The 17,918-nt window shown below is 33.4% G+C and overlaps 1 protein-coding gene across 3 annotated transcripts in view; it reads left to right on the top strand.

The window, feature by feature from the left end:
- FCHO2 (FCH and mu domain containing endocytic adaptor 2) overlaps positions 1-17,918 on the top strand; it is a 97,138-nt gene that overhangs the window by 45,511 nt on the left and 33,709 nt on the right. For all 3 annotated transcript variants that reach the window (XM_083816933.1, XM_083816932.1, XM_083816931.1), the window contains 3 exons: positions 5,647-5,691; positions 7,503-7,575; positions 11,447-11,471. In XM_083816933.1, the coding sequence (XP_083673059.1) occupies positions 5,647-5,691; positions 7,503-7,575; positions 11,447-11,471 (143 nt within the window). The remainder of the gene's footprint in view (positions 1-5,646; positions 5,692-7,502; positions 7,576-11,446; positions 11,472-17,918) is intronic.

Here is a 17,918-nt window from a genome sequence, read left to right on the forward strand (position 1 = left end):
TTTTGGTGTCATGGAAGTCCACATACATGCCTCCCGTAACAAGAGAACTCTACCTATATTTTCTGAATAGTCTGGGAGATGCATCCTGAGCTCCAGATTCAGTTACTTTAGTTATGCTAGTGTCACTCACTGTAAGCTATTAGATTAATTAAAATCAAAATTGTCAGTTTCTTCAAATAGCCATTTTCTATTTTAGCAAACCAAAGCTTCCTCATTTTCAAGAACCACGAACTGACCCACTCCTGATTTATTTGCTTCAGTCTCTAGTCAAATAGCAGCCCTCTGCTTTCATGTGTCTGTAAAGCCATTGTCCATTTGCCTTTCCTTCCTGTCTGTATCTGTCCCTTCTGGTGGCATGCTGTGAGCTGCAGCAGCCTGCTTTGGAAAGTGTTTTAGGGTGACGCTTGCTGGGAATGTGGATATACAATTAGAGGAGCTTACTAAATTTTGAGGCCCCCTTCGTTTGTAGGTGCTAAGATCTCATTAGCATCCTGCTGGCTAGGTATGTATCCTTAAGTGACTGAAATCCCACAAGATACTCATATTTCTTTCTGTTGACTAATGCTAACCTTCGTTTAGACATATTAGTTTTTTTTCTACCCAGGGTACATACAGTATCAAATAGTTTTTTAAGTTTATGTACAAGTATTTCAGATATTTAAATCGTTGAGTTACCATTCCGTAGCTCAATGTAACAACGAGCAGACCAGACTGTGAAGAAATTATGTGGAGCCTGAAACTATCCATCCCTAAACCAAAAGAACATGAATGCAAAGACTTTTGTGAAGGGTGGTCTCAGCTATGAATTTTTACTTACTCTGATAAGTGTCTTAAAACGTATTTTTGATTTTCATAGTCCTGGTTTAGTTCTAATATTTGTTTTTATTCTTTTTATGTCTTTATTCTTTTTGTGTTCAGGTGAATGCTTGAGAATAGTCTTCCCTCTCAAGTCACATTATTTTCTTGGCTTTCCGTGAGAAAAAGTACAAACAGAATCTCAGTGCTTTGACTGTAGTACTGCAGATTATCGTCATTATTATTGCAGTGTGGTAACACTTTTCAGTGCTTTGGGCTACCGTGTGGCTAGGACTCTAGAGATATCCATAAAAATGTCTACTTCAGGGAACGGCTTCAGTCCCTGTCATCACCAATACCTGTTAAATGTGAAATGACTGCTTTTCTTTCTTTGGATGTTGCGATGGACAAGTGCATCAGTATACTTGCTTCAAAAATCTCAGAAGTTAGGTTGTGCAGCATTTGGTTCTGTAGACAAAAGTATCAGTGCCATTAAATTAATCATGCAGGTTTTGAGCAGAAATCTTTGTTGGAGTTAACCTTTTGTCTGTGCAGCAGTAGTTGGGCACAAGTCTGTTAAGAAAAATTCTTTCCTCCTAGTGAAGAGGTAGTGCATCCACATCTCCGTGTAGCTGTTATGAAAGTGTGATAGCAATACACGAGTTTTCATGCTTTGACATGCACCTATATATTACACCTATTCGGATATCTCCATTATTGCCAACCCATTAGGAATTTTTGAGGATTTTCGAAGGATTAAGAAATTAGGAATTAGAAAGATGGAGGTTATGGTTGTTAAGGGAAGAAAGCTTTTTGATTTAGTGTGTGGGTTTTTTTGTTCATTTGTTTGTTTTCAGTGATAGCACAGGTGCTTTTGTTATTCAGAGACACAAATACAGTGGATAATGTAGTGGAACTTCTTAAGAAAGCTTCTGAAATCCTTACTGATACTTTGCTTTCATAGCAGTATGTGTGCCTAAGGAGTTTTGGTTGGCTGCATCTTGTAGTGGAAGATGATGTGGCAACAGCACACTCTTTGAGCTGAACAACAGTATTATTACCTCTTTAGGCTCAAAGCTGTCTGCCTGCAAGAAACTCTAGTTATTTTGTGGGCTACCAAATGCTCATCACAGCTGTTCTGCTTTCTAAATTGGCTCACCATACAGCACCACATAAAATATCTATTTCTGAAATGTTATTTTGGCTTAAAAATAACGCTTCTAAGGCAAAATGTGCTGCTCTTTACAGCTGGCTTGTAGGGAACAGAACTGTTGGGAGATCTGAAGTTGCGGAACAAAACTCCAGAAAATTAAGAGCTACTACAAATTTCACTCTATTCTGCTAAAAAGTGCACAATGTATGAATTTACCCTTGCTTGCCTTTGCTACAAGTATATGATTCAATATGTCAGGAGAAGGTTACATACAAATTTTAGAAAAAAAAATTATGGAGTTTGGAGGAAAATCATAGAATTAATTTGTTATTGTTTGTGAATTTGTTAGTGACAGCCATAAGCATCTTAAATATCTGAGATTCCAAATGGTAAAAGAGCCTTATAGAAATTTGAATTAAATGGAAAAAGTAAGTTAAGATGAAAAGAAGCTTTAGAATTTTAACTGATTCACAGATTTTTTTGTAAGAGAAAGCTGTTCTCATGATTTATCTTTCTTGGGGTATAGCAGCTAGCAGACAGAGAGAAAGGAAAAAGCATGTGGGGAGAAGGGTTTTCTGTATTAACTGCACATTTTGAGGAAGCATGAAGTTAGATAATTGGTATCATTAAGAAGAAAGTGCATTTAAAATCTCCAAGTTAACTTCATAGATCTTAGTGAAAAATGGGACCTGCTTGCTGAAATTTTTTGCACTTTTATCACATTACAGTCTCTGACTATTCTTAAGTAACTAAGAATTCTTAATATTCTTAAGAATATTTCAGATTGTATTCTGTAGACTTCCATATGAGGAAAGAATACGGTTTTGAAAGACTGTAAGCTCGGGCTGGTGGGGATAGGCCAGCTTATGTTAATTCTAAATGAAAATACTTACCTGTTCTTCATGTCCTTGTGTGTTTCAGTACTAAGTAAGAGTGTTCATTTCTTGAAGTAAAGAGCTTATCGATCTGTAAAAAAAAAAAATAATCTACCTTCGAAGACAAACATTAGGCAAGTGTAGTGGACAAAATACAGAAACTTTGATGTGTTCATGTTGATCAATCTTTTATGCTTGTGTTTGAAGTGAAAGTTAAAGATATCTGAAATAAGGATGAGTTTTACTGGAACCTTGAATATATATATATATATATTTTAATCATTAAAGTAGAAGAATTAAAAGTCTGGGCGTCTGTGTTAGTAACTGGGAATGGTAAAGAGGAAGGATGGTATTCTGAAAAAGCTTTAGTATTGTTTTCTTCTAAAAATATGTTTAAGTCCCTGTTGTTTACAGTTTTTTCCTTCTGTTTTTGTTTTGGGGAAGAGTGCTTGTGGTTGGTTTGGCTTTTGTTTTTTTCCTGGCCCAATGGAAATATGCATAGAAGCAAGAAATAGAAGTAGTTGAATCCCTAGCAAATTGATGAAAAATAGATTGTCTGAAGTGAAGTACTGAATAAGTAAGGGATCTGTTCTTGAGCTTCTATGTGTTATAGTATTTTTTCTGAATTTTGTCTTCAATGTGTTTTGTACAATAGTGTTTAATTAACTAAAATAAAATGTTGGCGAAATTGTTATAGGGATGTGACAGTTCTCTGAATCAGTGTTTCTTCTTTTTCTTGCTGTTTTTTCATTTTGTGAGATAACCCAGATTTGCTGACTTGTGGAGCACAGTGACTTTGTTTTACAATGAATTTCAAGGAGAGCAAAGGAGAAATGATTGGAAGAGAAGTCTAACATGTCCATATATTTACAATATATAGTGGAATGAGAGAGCTGTTTGGAATTTGCATTTTATCTTGTTGTGTGGAATAATTAGACTTGCATTTGAAGTTATTTAGCAATTGAAATTTAAAGGGTAGTTAAGACTGCCATTTGAAATTGGTCTTTTGATATTCTGCTCTCAAGAGCTTCATCTGGAGCCGAAGCAACTACATTATGATAAATGAGGTATCAAGGTGTCCTAGTCCTAGATTCTCATGCTACTGCTGCTTTTACAAATGTGTTTTTTTTTGTTTGTTTGTTTTTTAACCAGCAGGGAAAATATTACAGACTTGGTCATTATTCCAATAAATATAAGTCATTACTTTGAGTATCTTTTTTTTTTTTTTAAACCAATTCACTAGATATCTGCAAGATTTCAAAGTATCTGGTAGCTTTTGTCTAGTATGCCTAAAATAATTCAGTTTGTTTAACATTACCAAGGATGGAGCTACATCATCAGTTTCTCAATTATCTTTTTACCTTTTTGTTTGACGTAATTTTTTTTATTTGCAATTTTGAGAAATGCCATCAAAATGTGGTGTTTATACTGAGTTGAACACAATTTTACACTTCAAGAGTTAATGTACATTTTAGGGGTTACTTTACAAATATAACCATTTGAGATAATTAACTGCATAAATCAAATGCAAATTAATCCCAGTTGTGTAATTCACAGTACTAATTCACAGCTAAATTATTTTTTTACTTTCATTGTGGCATCTCTAATTGCAGTACAGTGATTTGCTATGTTGTACTGCTTAAAAAAACAATCTGAAGCCTGTAGTCATCTTTCTTGTATATAAGATCTGTTTATATCAACTAGTTATTTTAAGACTAAGAGTATCACATTCATTTTGAAGTGTATGCAAGTGAGAATGATGGAAAATGCTTGCAAGCACACCTTTTATTTTATGTGAAAACACACTGAAAATTACACTACTTTTGGTTTTATGGTAGATGTTCCAAAATAATCTTAATTTCACAATGAAGATAAATAAATTAGAGTATTTACTAGCACATATGCTTTTGGGCAGAAGTGAAAATTGTTCTGTATTTAAAGTTTCCACAATCTTTTTACTTCCAGTTGCTTGTAATTGAAATTTGCAAGATCTCAGTCTCATTTGCAGCAGATGAGTAAGCCCCAAAAAAGGGGATGAGGAAAAAAAAAATTGGGCAATCTTACAGAATTGGGAACAGTGTGGTTTGGTTTTTTTTTTCGCTCTCTATTTTATCTGTAATGAGTGTATATATGAACTTCCTAAAGTGGCTCATAGTGGGGCTAAACAAGCTCTAGACTTAGACAGATTGAAGAAATGAGAGTTAGATTTACCCTTTGCAATAACACCTGACTGCTACCTTGTGTCAGCTCTAATGAGAAGTCACAATAATGAATTTATTTAGATACAACACTTAAACGGTGCTCACACATCACTTTTTACTGTCTAGGTAATTAGCTATGAAGAAAAAATGGGAACTAAAAATACAGTCAGGAAAGGTGTGAATCTCAAAATTAGAGTTATAGCTATACTTTCTGGTTTTCAATTTTTTTTACATAGCTCATCTTTCATTAAAAGAAGATAAGTCTAAAACTTCACACTGATGCTATATTAGAGATACAGTTTTGAATGAGAAAAGGAAACAGAATAGTTTCATGTGGCTTTAAGAGCATAGGCAATTAACTTGTAATTGGGCAGTGTGCACTAGAATTTTAATTTTTCACTATGAAAAAGTGAAAATATTTAATGATTTGTTGTATATATATGATTTTACCATCTGTTTGACCATTGACAGAGCAACCGTGGTTTACCTTTACCATTTAAAGTCACAATTAGACTATCTGGTAATTTCAAGAAATATTAATAGTGGCTAAAATATTTTAGTGTTTGGCCCTCATTTGAGTTAAATTTAAGCTAATGTTTATCTTCATTGCCATTTCTTTAAGGCCCTATTGAATTTGAAGAATGTAATACGTCCAGTGCTGTTGAAGGTAAGATACTGTAGTGTAACTATTTACATAACAGTTCAGTGGATAGCACCTGGAACTGAGTAGTGAATTGTATTCAGGTTTTGAATTTATATAACTTGAAAGTATTTCAATCAACTAAGAAGCAGTTGTTCTTTTAAGAAACAAATTTAGAAGAAAATAAGACCTACAATACTTTTTAAACTAATGCATGATGTCAGAGAATTTTAATGTTTCTTAAAAATGTACTTTGGCTAAGACCTTGTCTTTGCAGAGGTTTGTATATGGTTGACTTACAACTGTGTAACTCCATTAACAAGTGTCAAAATGTGGCCCAGGCTCTTTCCATTGTTGTCATGTTGGTTGTACCAATTTTAATGCAGTGTTATGGTTCACAAAACCTTTCTTTGTTGGGAATTGTTTTGCTTAGGGAATTGTTTTAAGTGGTTAAGAACTGTTTTATTTGCATACACTGTGTATTTACTTTAGGGACAGAGGAGTCAACAGTATAGCTGTAGTGTCCAAAAACTTTTAAATTGCCAAGATTGCAGCTGAAGCTTAAATTTTTTTTTGACTAAAACAAAGGGGATCAATATTCAGAAACTACTCACATACTCTATTTGTTACTGGATTGGACTGGATAAAGCACAAAAAGGAAATAAATCTCACGATAGCGTTTTAAAATAATTTTGGAGCAATTTGTGTACTTTTGAAAACATAAGATGCAGCTGAGTTTACAGCTACCAGATTTGAGAAGTTTAAATTATTTCACCCTGAAAATTTCTCGGAGCGGAGAGGTTCCTTATGTGCTGTGTGATGTATTTCCGTAAAGGGTAATATAATGAAATTTTAATGATGCCCTTGAACTATAGGTTTCAAAATTTGGGAAACCAAATTGTTTCCACCATTCTGCTCAAAAGCTTGCTGTAGATAGTATATAATATGAAAAAAAAACCACCCTGTAGACTAGTTGGATCAAATGCATGCACTTAGTTGTACTTAGTCATTTTGCTTAAAGATTGACAGTCTACTCAGCTACAGCAAAAATGGGGAGAGCAGTAGAAATGTCAGGCCGATGAAATATTCAGAAGTATTTATTTTATTACATTAAATAGGAATGAAAGAAATTTTTTTTTGTAGTATACCCATATGTATCTAGCGTTAAAAACGGGGAAGACATGATTCCAGACTCACTGGGAACCAGCCTCAGTGCTATCTACAGCACTAAGGAATCGTGAGCTGAGCCTCAGCTGGAAAACCTAAGAGACATTCTCTTTTTTACAAAGATCCTAGGAGACATTCTCTTTTTTACAAAGATCCTAGGTTTGGGGAGAGATGGAGGCTTGCAGCTACTAGGAACATTCAGGAAAATAAGAACAGGGTGCTGAACTGCAGTAGCTGATAGGGACAGTTTGAGTTTCCGATCCAAGTTCGTTGGCTACTCAAGATTAGCAGGAGAAATGGCTTCTCTTGAGTTTCCATGAGCTGGGTCCCTTTCCTAAGAACTAGCAGTGCATCCATTTATAAAAGAAGTGGCAGTCTAGCATACTGAATGTTGAGAATAGCAAGTACAATGCAAATCAGTTTTATAATGACTTAAATTATTAATGTGTTGCTTTTTGATTGGTGTGTTAACTTAACAATATACTGGAATGTATTGCAGATAGCTTGTGTACCCTTAGTTTCTCTCTATACTACTTCCACTGCTAGATTTGTCTGTCACTTCTTGTAGCAGCATTTAAAAGGTATTGACATTGATATGCACAAGTGTTTGACACAGATAGATATATACTCATCTTTTTGATCTTTAAATAAGAAAAGGTTTTGTTCCATAGGGATAAAACCACGGAAGAGGAAGCCTTTTGGTTTATCAGGAATAATGAAAAAAGAAAAAGATACTGAATCTGTGTAAGTATGTTCCCAAATGGAAGCTTTGTCTTGTATGAAAACTTGTAAAGGTATGGAGATAAACATGAGCTGATGTTTAACAACTGGTTTTATGGCAAATTTAGAAGAATGCTAACAATATGAAAACGTCACAGCTATTTAAGAATTTTGTAACAGAGGGTTTTAAAGAAATAATGTATTCTTAGTCTACTCATGTTTCATTCTTTTCTTTGCAGAGGTAAGTAGTTCTCCCTATTTCTACATTTGAACGTTGTAGATAATGTGATTTTCACATGAACTCCTAATGAAATAATAGCTGTAGATGTGGAAAAAGTACTATATGTCTGTTTGCAGATTTGAAGCTTCTGTTATTCTACTGTTAGAGAAGCTTTTGTATACGGTACAGAATGTTTTTCCAGTAAATGATGTGCACACTCATGTCAGAAAGATCATCATTTTAACTCATGATTGATATCCCAGCTATACCCTCTGCTATATTCACTCTATCTCCCAGGAGTTAAGACTATCCATAGAGTGAGTCTAAATAAAAGTTCTTGCGTGGATTGGTAGCATTCCATGTACTAGTAATTATGGTTACTGTATTACAGTGTATTTGGTTCTAAATTTCTAGAAGCATTTTCTCAATAGAAATATCTTATTCAACAGAAAATAGCTTGCAATTTAACAAAAATGTAACAATATAGAAATATTTTCAAAGTGGCAACATCTGTATACGTTCTTTTTTAGTACAGTTCTGAAAAATTCATAACCTAAGAACTGCAGATGTTGATTATTCACACATACAAAAAGTGCCTTATAGCTTTTTTTCTTTTGGTGTTTGATTTAAATAATGATACACTTCTAAACCATCCTTTTACTTCATGCTGTCAAGAAAGATGCACTGGGGCTCCAAGGTGTTATTTGCTTTAAGTCATTCTTCTGTATTTCTGTTCTTTCTGTGATTTAATCTTTCCCCACCCCCTCTTGTGTACTTAATTATGTTTAAGTAAATGATGAGAAAAATGTATGCAGTGTGATTTTGGTCAGCAGTAACCTAAAAATAAAGTTACAAACTTTTTTCTGATGATTTAGTTTAAAATATTTAAATTAATGTGTTATGAATGATGATATTAGAGCTTAAAGAGTTTTTGTGTACAGAAATAGTGTTAGAAATAATGAATTCTCTCTAGAAAGTTATTTACTACACTTCTTTTGTGATGCAAAACTCACAGTGTAAAACAGCACTATGTACATTCACCTTTTTTCCTTGCATTTACTGCATTGCAAAGTAGTGATTTTGCATATTGAGTTTTGAATACTGTTACACGATTGAGTTCTATAGCTGTCAGCTTTTCTGTCCAACAAAAAAATATTTTGCCACTACATGGGTTGTTACACAAGCTGATCTCTTGTATTTTTTATTAGCTTGCAAGCCAAGCATCTTCTTCCATCCATTCTTTGGCAGATGATGAATGAAATTTAACATGGCCCCAGCAAAGACTGAAGGTTCTTAATGTTATTTTTTTGGAGCTAGTAAAAGGCCAGGAAGCTCCAAAATGATTCATTGCAGGTATATCACTTAATGTATCCTTGCTCCGTGGTCATGTTTTTCCTTGACCCATCACAGAAAGAAATTTTCTTTGGTACTGAGGGTTGAAAATTGGCTTCTGTGTGCTTACTGAGTCAATAATTGGCTTTGTGTGCTTATCCATTGGGTCTCGATACTTTTGTGAAAGCTGACATTTTCCAAAGACATTATATTTAAAATTGAAAGATAATCTGAGTGTTTCTTCCAGGGAGAAATTTTGTTTTTCATTACATGGTGATGTCATCAGATAACAAAAATGAATGCAGCCACTCTGAAATCGGAAAATAAGTTGATTTATTTACAATAATTTGAACCGAAACTTGATTTATATTATGCTTTTTGTCTCTATATTTGCACACAACGCAAAAAAGAATAGATGTGGAGGTCAAAAAGAAAGAAATATAACTGCATGATACTGATTTACTGTGTAACACATGCCATAGGTTTTTACAAAGATTTTTGCACTAGTCCAGAATTTCTATCATCACATATTTAGAACTTCACATTTTAATATTTGTTTTTCAAGTATAGAGGATCCATTAAGTTCTTAAGTAAAATATTCTAATAGTTATTTATCATCTATTTAAAGAGTTTTACTGCTAGTCTGTATTTGCTTGATTTCGTCTTCAGCTGATGATCAGCTTACAAGCTGTGCATGATAGAGCTCTGTATCATCAGAAACTTCTCTGCACACAGAGAGAAACTTCTCTGCACACAGAGAGTGCTTTCTTAATTTCTTGTTAAACTGGACTGGAAGTTTGTTTAGTTTGTGTAGGACATGCTTTCCAGACCTAGAATACATAACTCTCATGCTTTTTAGGCTTTTCAGTTGATCAATCTCTGAAGTGTTGACACCTAAACCAGATGTTGTGCCCAGTAGTGTTTTTACACGGGTAATTGTCATACGCTGTATATTCTTGCTGTACAGGTTCAGTCAAAGGTTTTGCTTGTTTTCCTAATTACTGCTTTACATGATTTATTTGGTTTAGTTTTTAGCTAAAAATTTTAGATTCTCTCACAAAGTCCCAATTTTCTGAAATGTTACCTTATACTAAAAGCGTGACCCAGTTCTTTAATGTTAAAAGATTATGCATCTAGCAATATAAAAGCACATCCATCTAAAACTCGATGTCCTCATTTTCTACTTCACCAGCAATTAGAACCTTTTGAGAGAAGTCTTAATACTTCAAGCTGCAAAATAAAGTAGTTGCTTCTATTGCTATGAATTCAGTTTAGCCAGCAGGGGGAGGTATGACATAGAACAATTTGACTTCGTTACACACATTTTCTTTTGTGTGTAGCCTTTTAGAGGAGAGGAGATGAGACCCTTCATCTCGCTGTGTTCCTTAATAGGCTGGACTGAATTTTGTGTTCATGTTCCCATGTCAGCAAGTTTTCAAACCTGTTTTTAAGGACACTGTAGTTTTTACTTATAACTTTTTTTAACCTTTTGGAGGTGATGTAGTTTGCTCCAAAATCTTTTTTATTTTTCTCTCTTTTTTTTCCTTTTTTAAATTTTTCATAAGTACAAATTTAGGATGTTCAACTTGACAGCACCAAAATGCGGTTGTTCTGTTGTACTAGCATTTACAGAGTTGTTTCTGAGGGTGCAGATTAGAGAGGATTTAATCACCTGTATGCTATTCAGGTATTCCCACATACAGTAAATGTGATTCCTTCTGTTTTTTGCATATATTGGTGGGAAGAGATCACTGTAATCACTGTTCCTTCCGACCACTTTTTAAATTTTTTTTTTAAAGTGTTTCTTAAGAAGATACTTTTATTTTTTCCTGCATTTTCTGGTGTCTAACTGCAACTTTACTTGACAAGCATGAACTAGGAATGAATTTTCAAAAGAAAGAAGATCTGAATTCCTTTAAGAATAGTCTTAATTGTTTTAAGAGCTAGTTATTATCCAAAATGTTTCACTGAGTCTGGTGACTTATACTTATTATGCACATTGTCCACAGAGACCTGACTCATTAAGTTATTAATTCAAAATAAACCACGGTACTCCTGAATTCCCTTGATTCTTTTTGTCTTTACTATGAAGTGAGTTTGTTTTTAAAGCATTTATTGTGAATTTTTCTCCTGTAGTGTTTTCAGCATGAACTTTTAGCTTCTTTTTTAAATATCATTCAGTTGAATGTGGATTATTTATTGCAAAAATTTTAATAGACTTTGAGAGGCAAATGGGTTAACTTCAATGTTTCAGATTGAAAATATTAGAAGAAGTATCAGAACTGGATGAATAAAGTCATTTGTGTGTTTTGTAATTGTGTATATTCTTTATTTTTTTAATAGGGAGTGTCCAGACGCAGACTCAGTTGTAAGTAGACTTATTTCTAACACAAATGTTTATGCTAACAATGTCAAACAGTGCAATTAAAAAAAAAAACTATATTTATATATAGTCCTTGCTAAGTATTATTTATGTGATAGAGAACTTAATATTTTGGTAACATAACTGAAGTGTTAATTTTTTCTCAGATCATAATCTTTCACAATACATAAAAATATGCATCTATAATGCGTTTATGTTTCCTAAAAATTTTAGGTTTTAAACAAGATGTTCTTACTGTAATTATTAGCTACTTTGTTTTGCCAGTTAATAGTTTGAAGTGCTTGACTAATAGATTCTGAGTGAGTTAAAAGTTCACTATATTCTCATGTGGACCCAACTTTGCATCATCAAGTTCTTCTGCTTTCCTACTGTCTCCCTGGAGAACCTTTCTGAAATTAATGGAGTTCTGCTTGATTGATGGCAATAGAATGTAGGAATATAGTTTGTAAAATACTGCTTTAAATGTAGACTTTCTAGATGCACACTAGAATTTCTAGATGCACACCTTTTCACTCTTCCGTTGCTCTTAGTTGATCTGTGCTGCATCTTAGAATTTTATTTATTAAATTAAAATAAGTAACAGTTACAATTGTTAATAGTTTTTTATTTCCTTAATTAAGTCTTTTTATTTAAAAACATAGATGTTGTCTTGAATTATATGTAATGGATATTGGAACTGCCTGTAGCTATAGTAGGGAATAATTTACAGAATGGTTTAAGTGACTTTGGATAGACTGCTTTGTTTTTCAGTTAATTTATTTAGATGCCAGTTATCTTAAAAAAATTCAGTCTCCATGTGCACCTGTCTCTTCATATAATGTCTGTAAGTTTTAGTATGTAGTATAAAAACTTTTTGTTTGAGGAATTTAGTTTAAAAAATCTAATAGGACCATTCTTCTACATAAGGAAGATAAAATTTGCCACATAATAGAACTGTATATGTATGCACAGCCCTGTAAGAATCGTATGAGATAATTATTTTATCGTCTATAAAGTCATCTTAATTTAAAGCAAGTTTATCAGACTTTACATAGAAATAATGTCTTCTGACAGTTCAGGTTGAGTCACTGGAGTGAAGCACAACTGGGTTTGACTTGCAGTATTTATTTTCTACCTTGCTTATTTTGGTCTCTACATTTTTAGAAGATATTTAATTCAACTGTAAATGAGTCTGACATTCATTCTGGCTGCATGAGGCACACCATATGATCATATAAGATAGTTGTTCTGTCTAGATGTAATTTATGTATAAAAACAAACAAACACTAGCTTCCATAGTGTTTAACAACAAAACTGATACTTTCAATGCCTCCTCTTCTTTTTAACGCCCACAATTTTTTGATTACATTTGGAATTTAAATATTAGTCTATCATTTCTTCTTGCTTTTTGCAAACAAAATTATTATTCTGAATGGTAGAATGCTTTAACAGCAGAACCCATTACTGTCATGAAAAATGATGCAGTGTACCGTAGATGAGATTAATTTCACCCATTACAATCAACTTATCCCGAGTGTAGTTTTACACTTTGGGTTGGCATCTTCCTCTGGAAGGTGACATTTCATATGTTTTTCCTCTTTTTCTTGTATTACCGTAAGGCATCTTTTCTGTTTCATTTTGAAAACTTGGTCTAAGTAATTATTGCTAGTTATTATTGCACCTGGCTATCTCTATGAGGATCATTTGGTATACATCTTCACAATACATTACATGTTTCAAGAAATTGAACTTGGAATAGAATTATTGCAGAAAGAAAAAGGAATTGTTATTTTTGTTTGATTGCCAGAAAAATACTGAGGATGAACCCTTAGAAAATTCAACTGACTTAAGGTGTCCCCTACTAATGGTTAATATTGTGATTTTGGTCATGTTTGGTCAATTACTAAAAATCTCAATGTCTGGCTTTTATATTATCATGATCTTTTTCTTAAAATTGGCTTTTGTTTTTTTACCAAGAATTTTAGTTGTTTTTCACTCAAGAGAAAGGACTGTAGGAGGTAACCACCTTATAGTTATTTATAATTTTAAACACTGAGGTAAATGTATTGACTGTAGAAGCTGAGTAACCAGTAAGAACTGACTTCAGTACTGTATCTACCAGTTATCCATGGTTATATCAGTTATCTACCAGATCCATTTTTTTCATGGATCTTTGAAAATAGATATTAAGTAGCCAGTTCCATCAGGGTCTTGTCAGTAGTCCAAACTGTATAATGCAGTATATTCTTACTTGTACTCTCTGTTTTCAGAAAACAAAACAGCAAGATTGTCCTAAGAAAGGTCTTCTGTACCAAAATGAAAGTTTTTAAATGTGTGTGTGGCAAGCTATGTGCTTATGCTCATCCTTTTTATGCAGCTGCTAGATTATATATATTGGAAAATATAATTTTATTGCAAATGAATAAATTGTTAATTGCTATCAATATTTTTTTTTGTAGTTGCTATAACAGGTTTTTATGTGATCATGAGTTTGAAGGCAGCTGTGAACTGAGAACTGTTTTTTGTTAAAGAGGTTGAACACTTCAGTAAGCATTCTCTGTTGAAATACGGATCACAGTATGTCATGAGATATGAAATTCATGTGATATTGTATATCAGGCTACACATGTAACTTCCATTAAGTAAAGCCTTAATAATTAAGAAAAGTAGAAAGCTGTGTGTATGCTAGAAGGAGACAGCAATTGAAGTTTGGTTGTGTAAGTGTTTATTACCTAGCAAGTTGCTCCACGGGCAGAACTAATTGTCTTGTTTCCCATGAGTTTGACATGTCTCTAGGTGTATAGGAAGATAGAAGCTCTAGCAGAAATTTTTCTTCTGGGAAAGCATTTACAAGGTTCCACTTGTGTCCAGTAAGGTCTGAGTTTGGATTGCAGCCCTTCCTTTGGTTGGGATACTAGCAGATCTCTCTCTTCTACTTGACTGCCTATTTTCATGAAAACTGTAGTAATGTAATTATCTTTGAGTCCTCTGTTCTTTCTGTCAAATCCATTTGAAATTGTCCAGTAAGTTCAAAAGTAATTAAGAAGGGAGTCACAGATGCACTGAACAGTGCCGAACCCTTTTTCCTTGGAAACTGGAATGCAAACAATATTGGGGCGTCTAAAACTTTCCATTAATCTAATACGTAAAGGGTATAGCATAATTAAGATTCTATGTAATTATACACCATTTTTATTTCTAGGGAATGATTGAATTTGTAATTGTCATTAATATGTGGAACACAAGTATAACCTTAATTATATTTGGATTGCTATATTCAAATGTTTTTCTTTATTTGTATTTTGTAATGTTTACTTCTGATCTATTTTGAGCAGCTGGTGATGATATAGGATATGAACCTTTGTACAGTACAGGAGGGGAGCACTCTGAATACTCATTTTGCTTTCTTTCTGCATCTCTGGCAGTGGAAGAAAGTGACTGAATGCTCTCTTCTTTCATATCTTTTGTATACACCGTAAAGAGAGGAGGCTGAGAATGTAATGTAAAACTCTGTCTTAGCCATGAGGATGTACCTAGGTCAAATTTGCACCTTAAATATGTTAAAAGTAGAGAGGCTCTTTTTTTCTCTTCTTCCAGGATATAAGCTTCAACTGCTCACTTTGAGTGTGCTTTGAGTTTGCTGATCTGGATGTACAGAAAGAAGTCAGTCTTCCTCAGTAAAATGAGAGAAAGTTCATCAGGCAAAAAAAGAAACAGTGAACTGTTCTGCTTATCAGTATCTTGAAGCATGCCTTGATGAAGACTTGATAAGTAGCTCTCACTGTAGATATCCCAGAAGAAGAGAAAATGGGCAGAAATCTTGCTGAAGATCAGTTAAGGTTGTTTTTTGACCCAGTAACCAACCTGTGAGTAGTGCTAATGTTGCTGAGGAAGGGACAAATGAAGTAACTAGACTGCAGCTGTCTCCTCTCTCATCCTTTGTATGTACCTTGGAGGAGCCAATAATGTGGTAGTGGTTTAGGCATCTTCCATTGTTTTTAGGTGCCAGATGGGATAGAATAAGGAATTTGAGCCAAAGTATTGACCCAAACTCTAAAAATGAGTTTTGGCAATAGAATTTGCATTCCTTATGCTTTTTGTATAGGTAGTTTTACTTTGTTATTCATTACATCCTTTTGTTATTTTTAAAAAGATATTCATCTCAGAAAGTGTGTAAAACATACTAATGTAGAGATCAAGTTATAAACTCTAAAACTATATATATATATATATATTCGAAACTACATATAAACTTAATCAGTAATGTGTTGTATTACATCTACAAGCACAGGGAAAAACTCTGTGCTTTTTTATAACAGTATGTTTAGTCACTTAACAGAACCTCTGAGAATGTGAAGCCTTCTTCCTAGGAAGTACACTTTCCAGAGACTTTCAGAGTTCAAGTCATGTCCATATTGAGCACTTTTTTCCGTGGAAATACAACAAATAAAGTGTTTGGGTAGGGGGCTAAACCTTCATCCCCACTCACATTCATAACTACCTCTTATGGAAAACCAAAATTTGTAAAGATGTTCTTTCTCTCTGCTGAAGTTCAAAAATGACTTGTATACATGGAGGTTGTATTTTTTCTCCTCATTTCATTGTGGTAGGCAAATCAGATCTTGACTATATTGCGTGCCTGGTATTTGAAAGATGCACCATGATCTACCACCTTATATGTAGTTCTGTCTTTGTAGAAGTGTGGAGGAGGCTTAGCTTGGTAGGTGTAAATGCCTTCATTAACATCAATTTTGTGAATATGTAGCTTATCCAAAGGGCTGTGTCTTCTACTGCTGTTACAAAATGTAAATTAGTAAATAACAGTCTCATGTTTCAGAAAGTAAGGAAAACTGATCACCATGAAAATAGTATTTTGAAATTACTGCTTAATTTTAAGTAAGACTGTGAAGTAACATTTTGCTTGTATATGACACAATTTGTCAGTATAAAGGTTCATTCATTCACCTATATCTGCTAATAGTTCATACAAAAATGTGAATTCAGTATCTTACTAAGGAAAACAGAAGGCATTTTAAGAATTATAAGAATTTTGTACAAGATCAATATGAATCATGGAGAAACCTGGAAATATAAAGCCTGATGATTTCTGACTCTGCTTACACTATGTAAAGTCAGAAGTTTTAAATGATATATATTCAAATTTCAAAATAGAAAAAAAGAAGTACAAATAAAGTTCTTTGGAAAGTGTTAGGAAAAAAAAAGGCAATCTAGTCCTGCAGGTGTAAGAGCAAGGGCTTTTACAGTTCATGTGTTCAGAAGTTAAGCTGTACATTTCCATCTGTTTTGAAAATACTAATTTTAACTTCTTGTCTGAAGTTACGAATACAGGCTATACGCTAAAGTAACATTTCTGAGAAATAGCTGCTTCAAATATCTTCTCAAGATCAGAAATATTTAGATAAAAATATTAAGAAAGAAATTGCATACTTTAAGAAAGTTAAGATTTTAGTGCTTTGTACAGATACAATTTATCTTAGAGATTACTTAATAAGCTAAAATAATGCTATGAAAATATCTTCTGCAAACTGAGTTTTTGTTCTACAATTATAAACCAAAACAGACAGATTTGTCAGCTAAGTTGTTTGTGCTGTGTGTCCCCAGTAATAATATCTTTTACATATATGGCCTGGCTGGAAGAAAAATTAAATGTTGTCTGTTTGAAGATTGTTGTTGTTTTTCAATTCATCTTAACCGTGAGTGATCCAACTCTATTGAAAATTGTCTATTATGACAACTAAATCACTTCAGAATGCAGAAGTTGTAATAAGAACGTGTACCTACCCTCTAGCTGTATGTTTTTGTTCTGTTTACTTTGATGTCAAGTTTCATTAGTGTTTTTTGGCATATAAACAAGGTCGGCCTGAGGTCAAGCGTAGCTAAGAACCCTGATTTGAGCAAGTAGAGCTAAGGTACTGGACCGTGTGATCCTACTCTTATTACATTTTTTTTTTGGGGGGGGGGGGGGGGGTTACTTTTTTTCTTCTTGTTTTTAATTTTTTAAAATCAAACACTGGTGAAGGCAAAGTCTTACAAATTTCAAGAAACTGCATCTAAACATTCTGCATTTAAAAGTTTGTGTTTAAATATTTTTTTTGCTTTAGTTGTGCTGTTTAATTAGGTACTGTATTGTATCTCCTATATATGATCATATTTCTTACTCCTTTTAGCATAAAGTTTGATCTATGTTTAAATTCCTTACACTTAATTCAGAAGTGTTAGATTTAGAGGGCTGTACAGAAAAGAATCTCTCTTAGTAAAATATGAGACATCACATTTGTGATGCCTATAAAATGAATATAAGAACAACTGTATGTTTATCTTCCTCTGTAATTCTAAAGCTATTCAGGTTGAATATTTCTTTAAGCTTGGCTTCAAATTTTAGGTGAAGTCAAGTGGCTGCTTGCTAGCCCACTGGAAGTCTCTAGTATAGGT

Source organism: Anser anser (assembly GCF_964211835.1).
Source record: "Anser anser genome assembly, chromosome: Z".
Taxonomy (NCBI): domain Eukaryota; kingdom Metazoa; phylum Chordata; class Aves; order Anseriformes; family Anatidae; genus Anser; species Anser anser.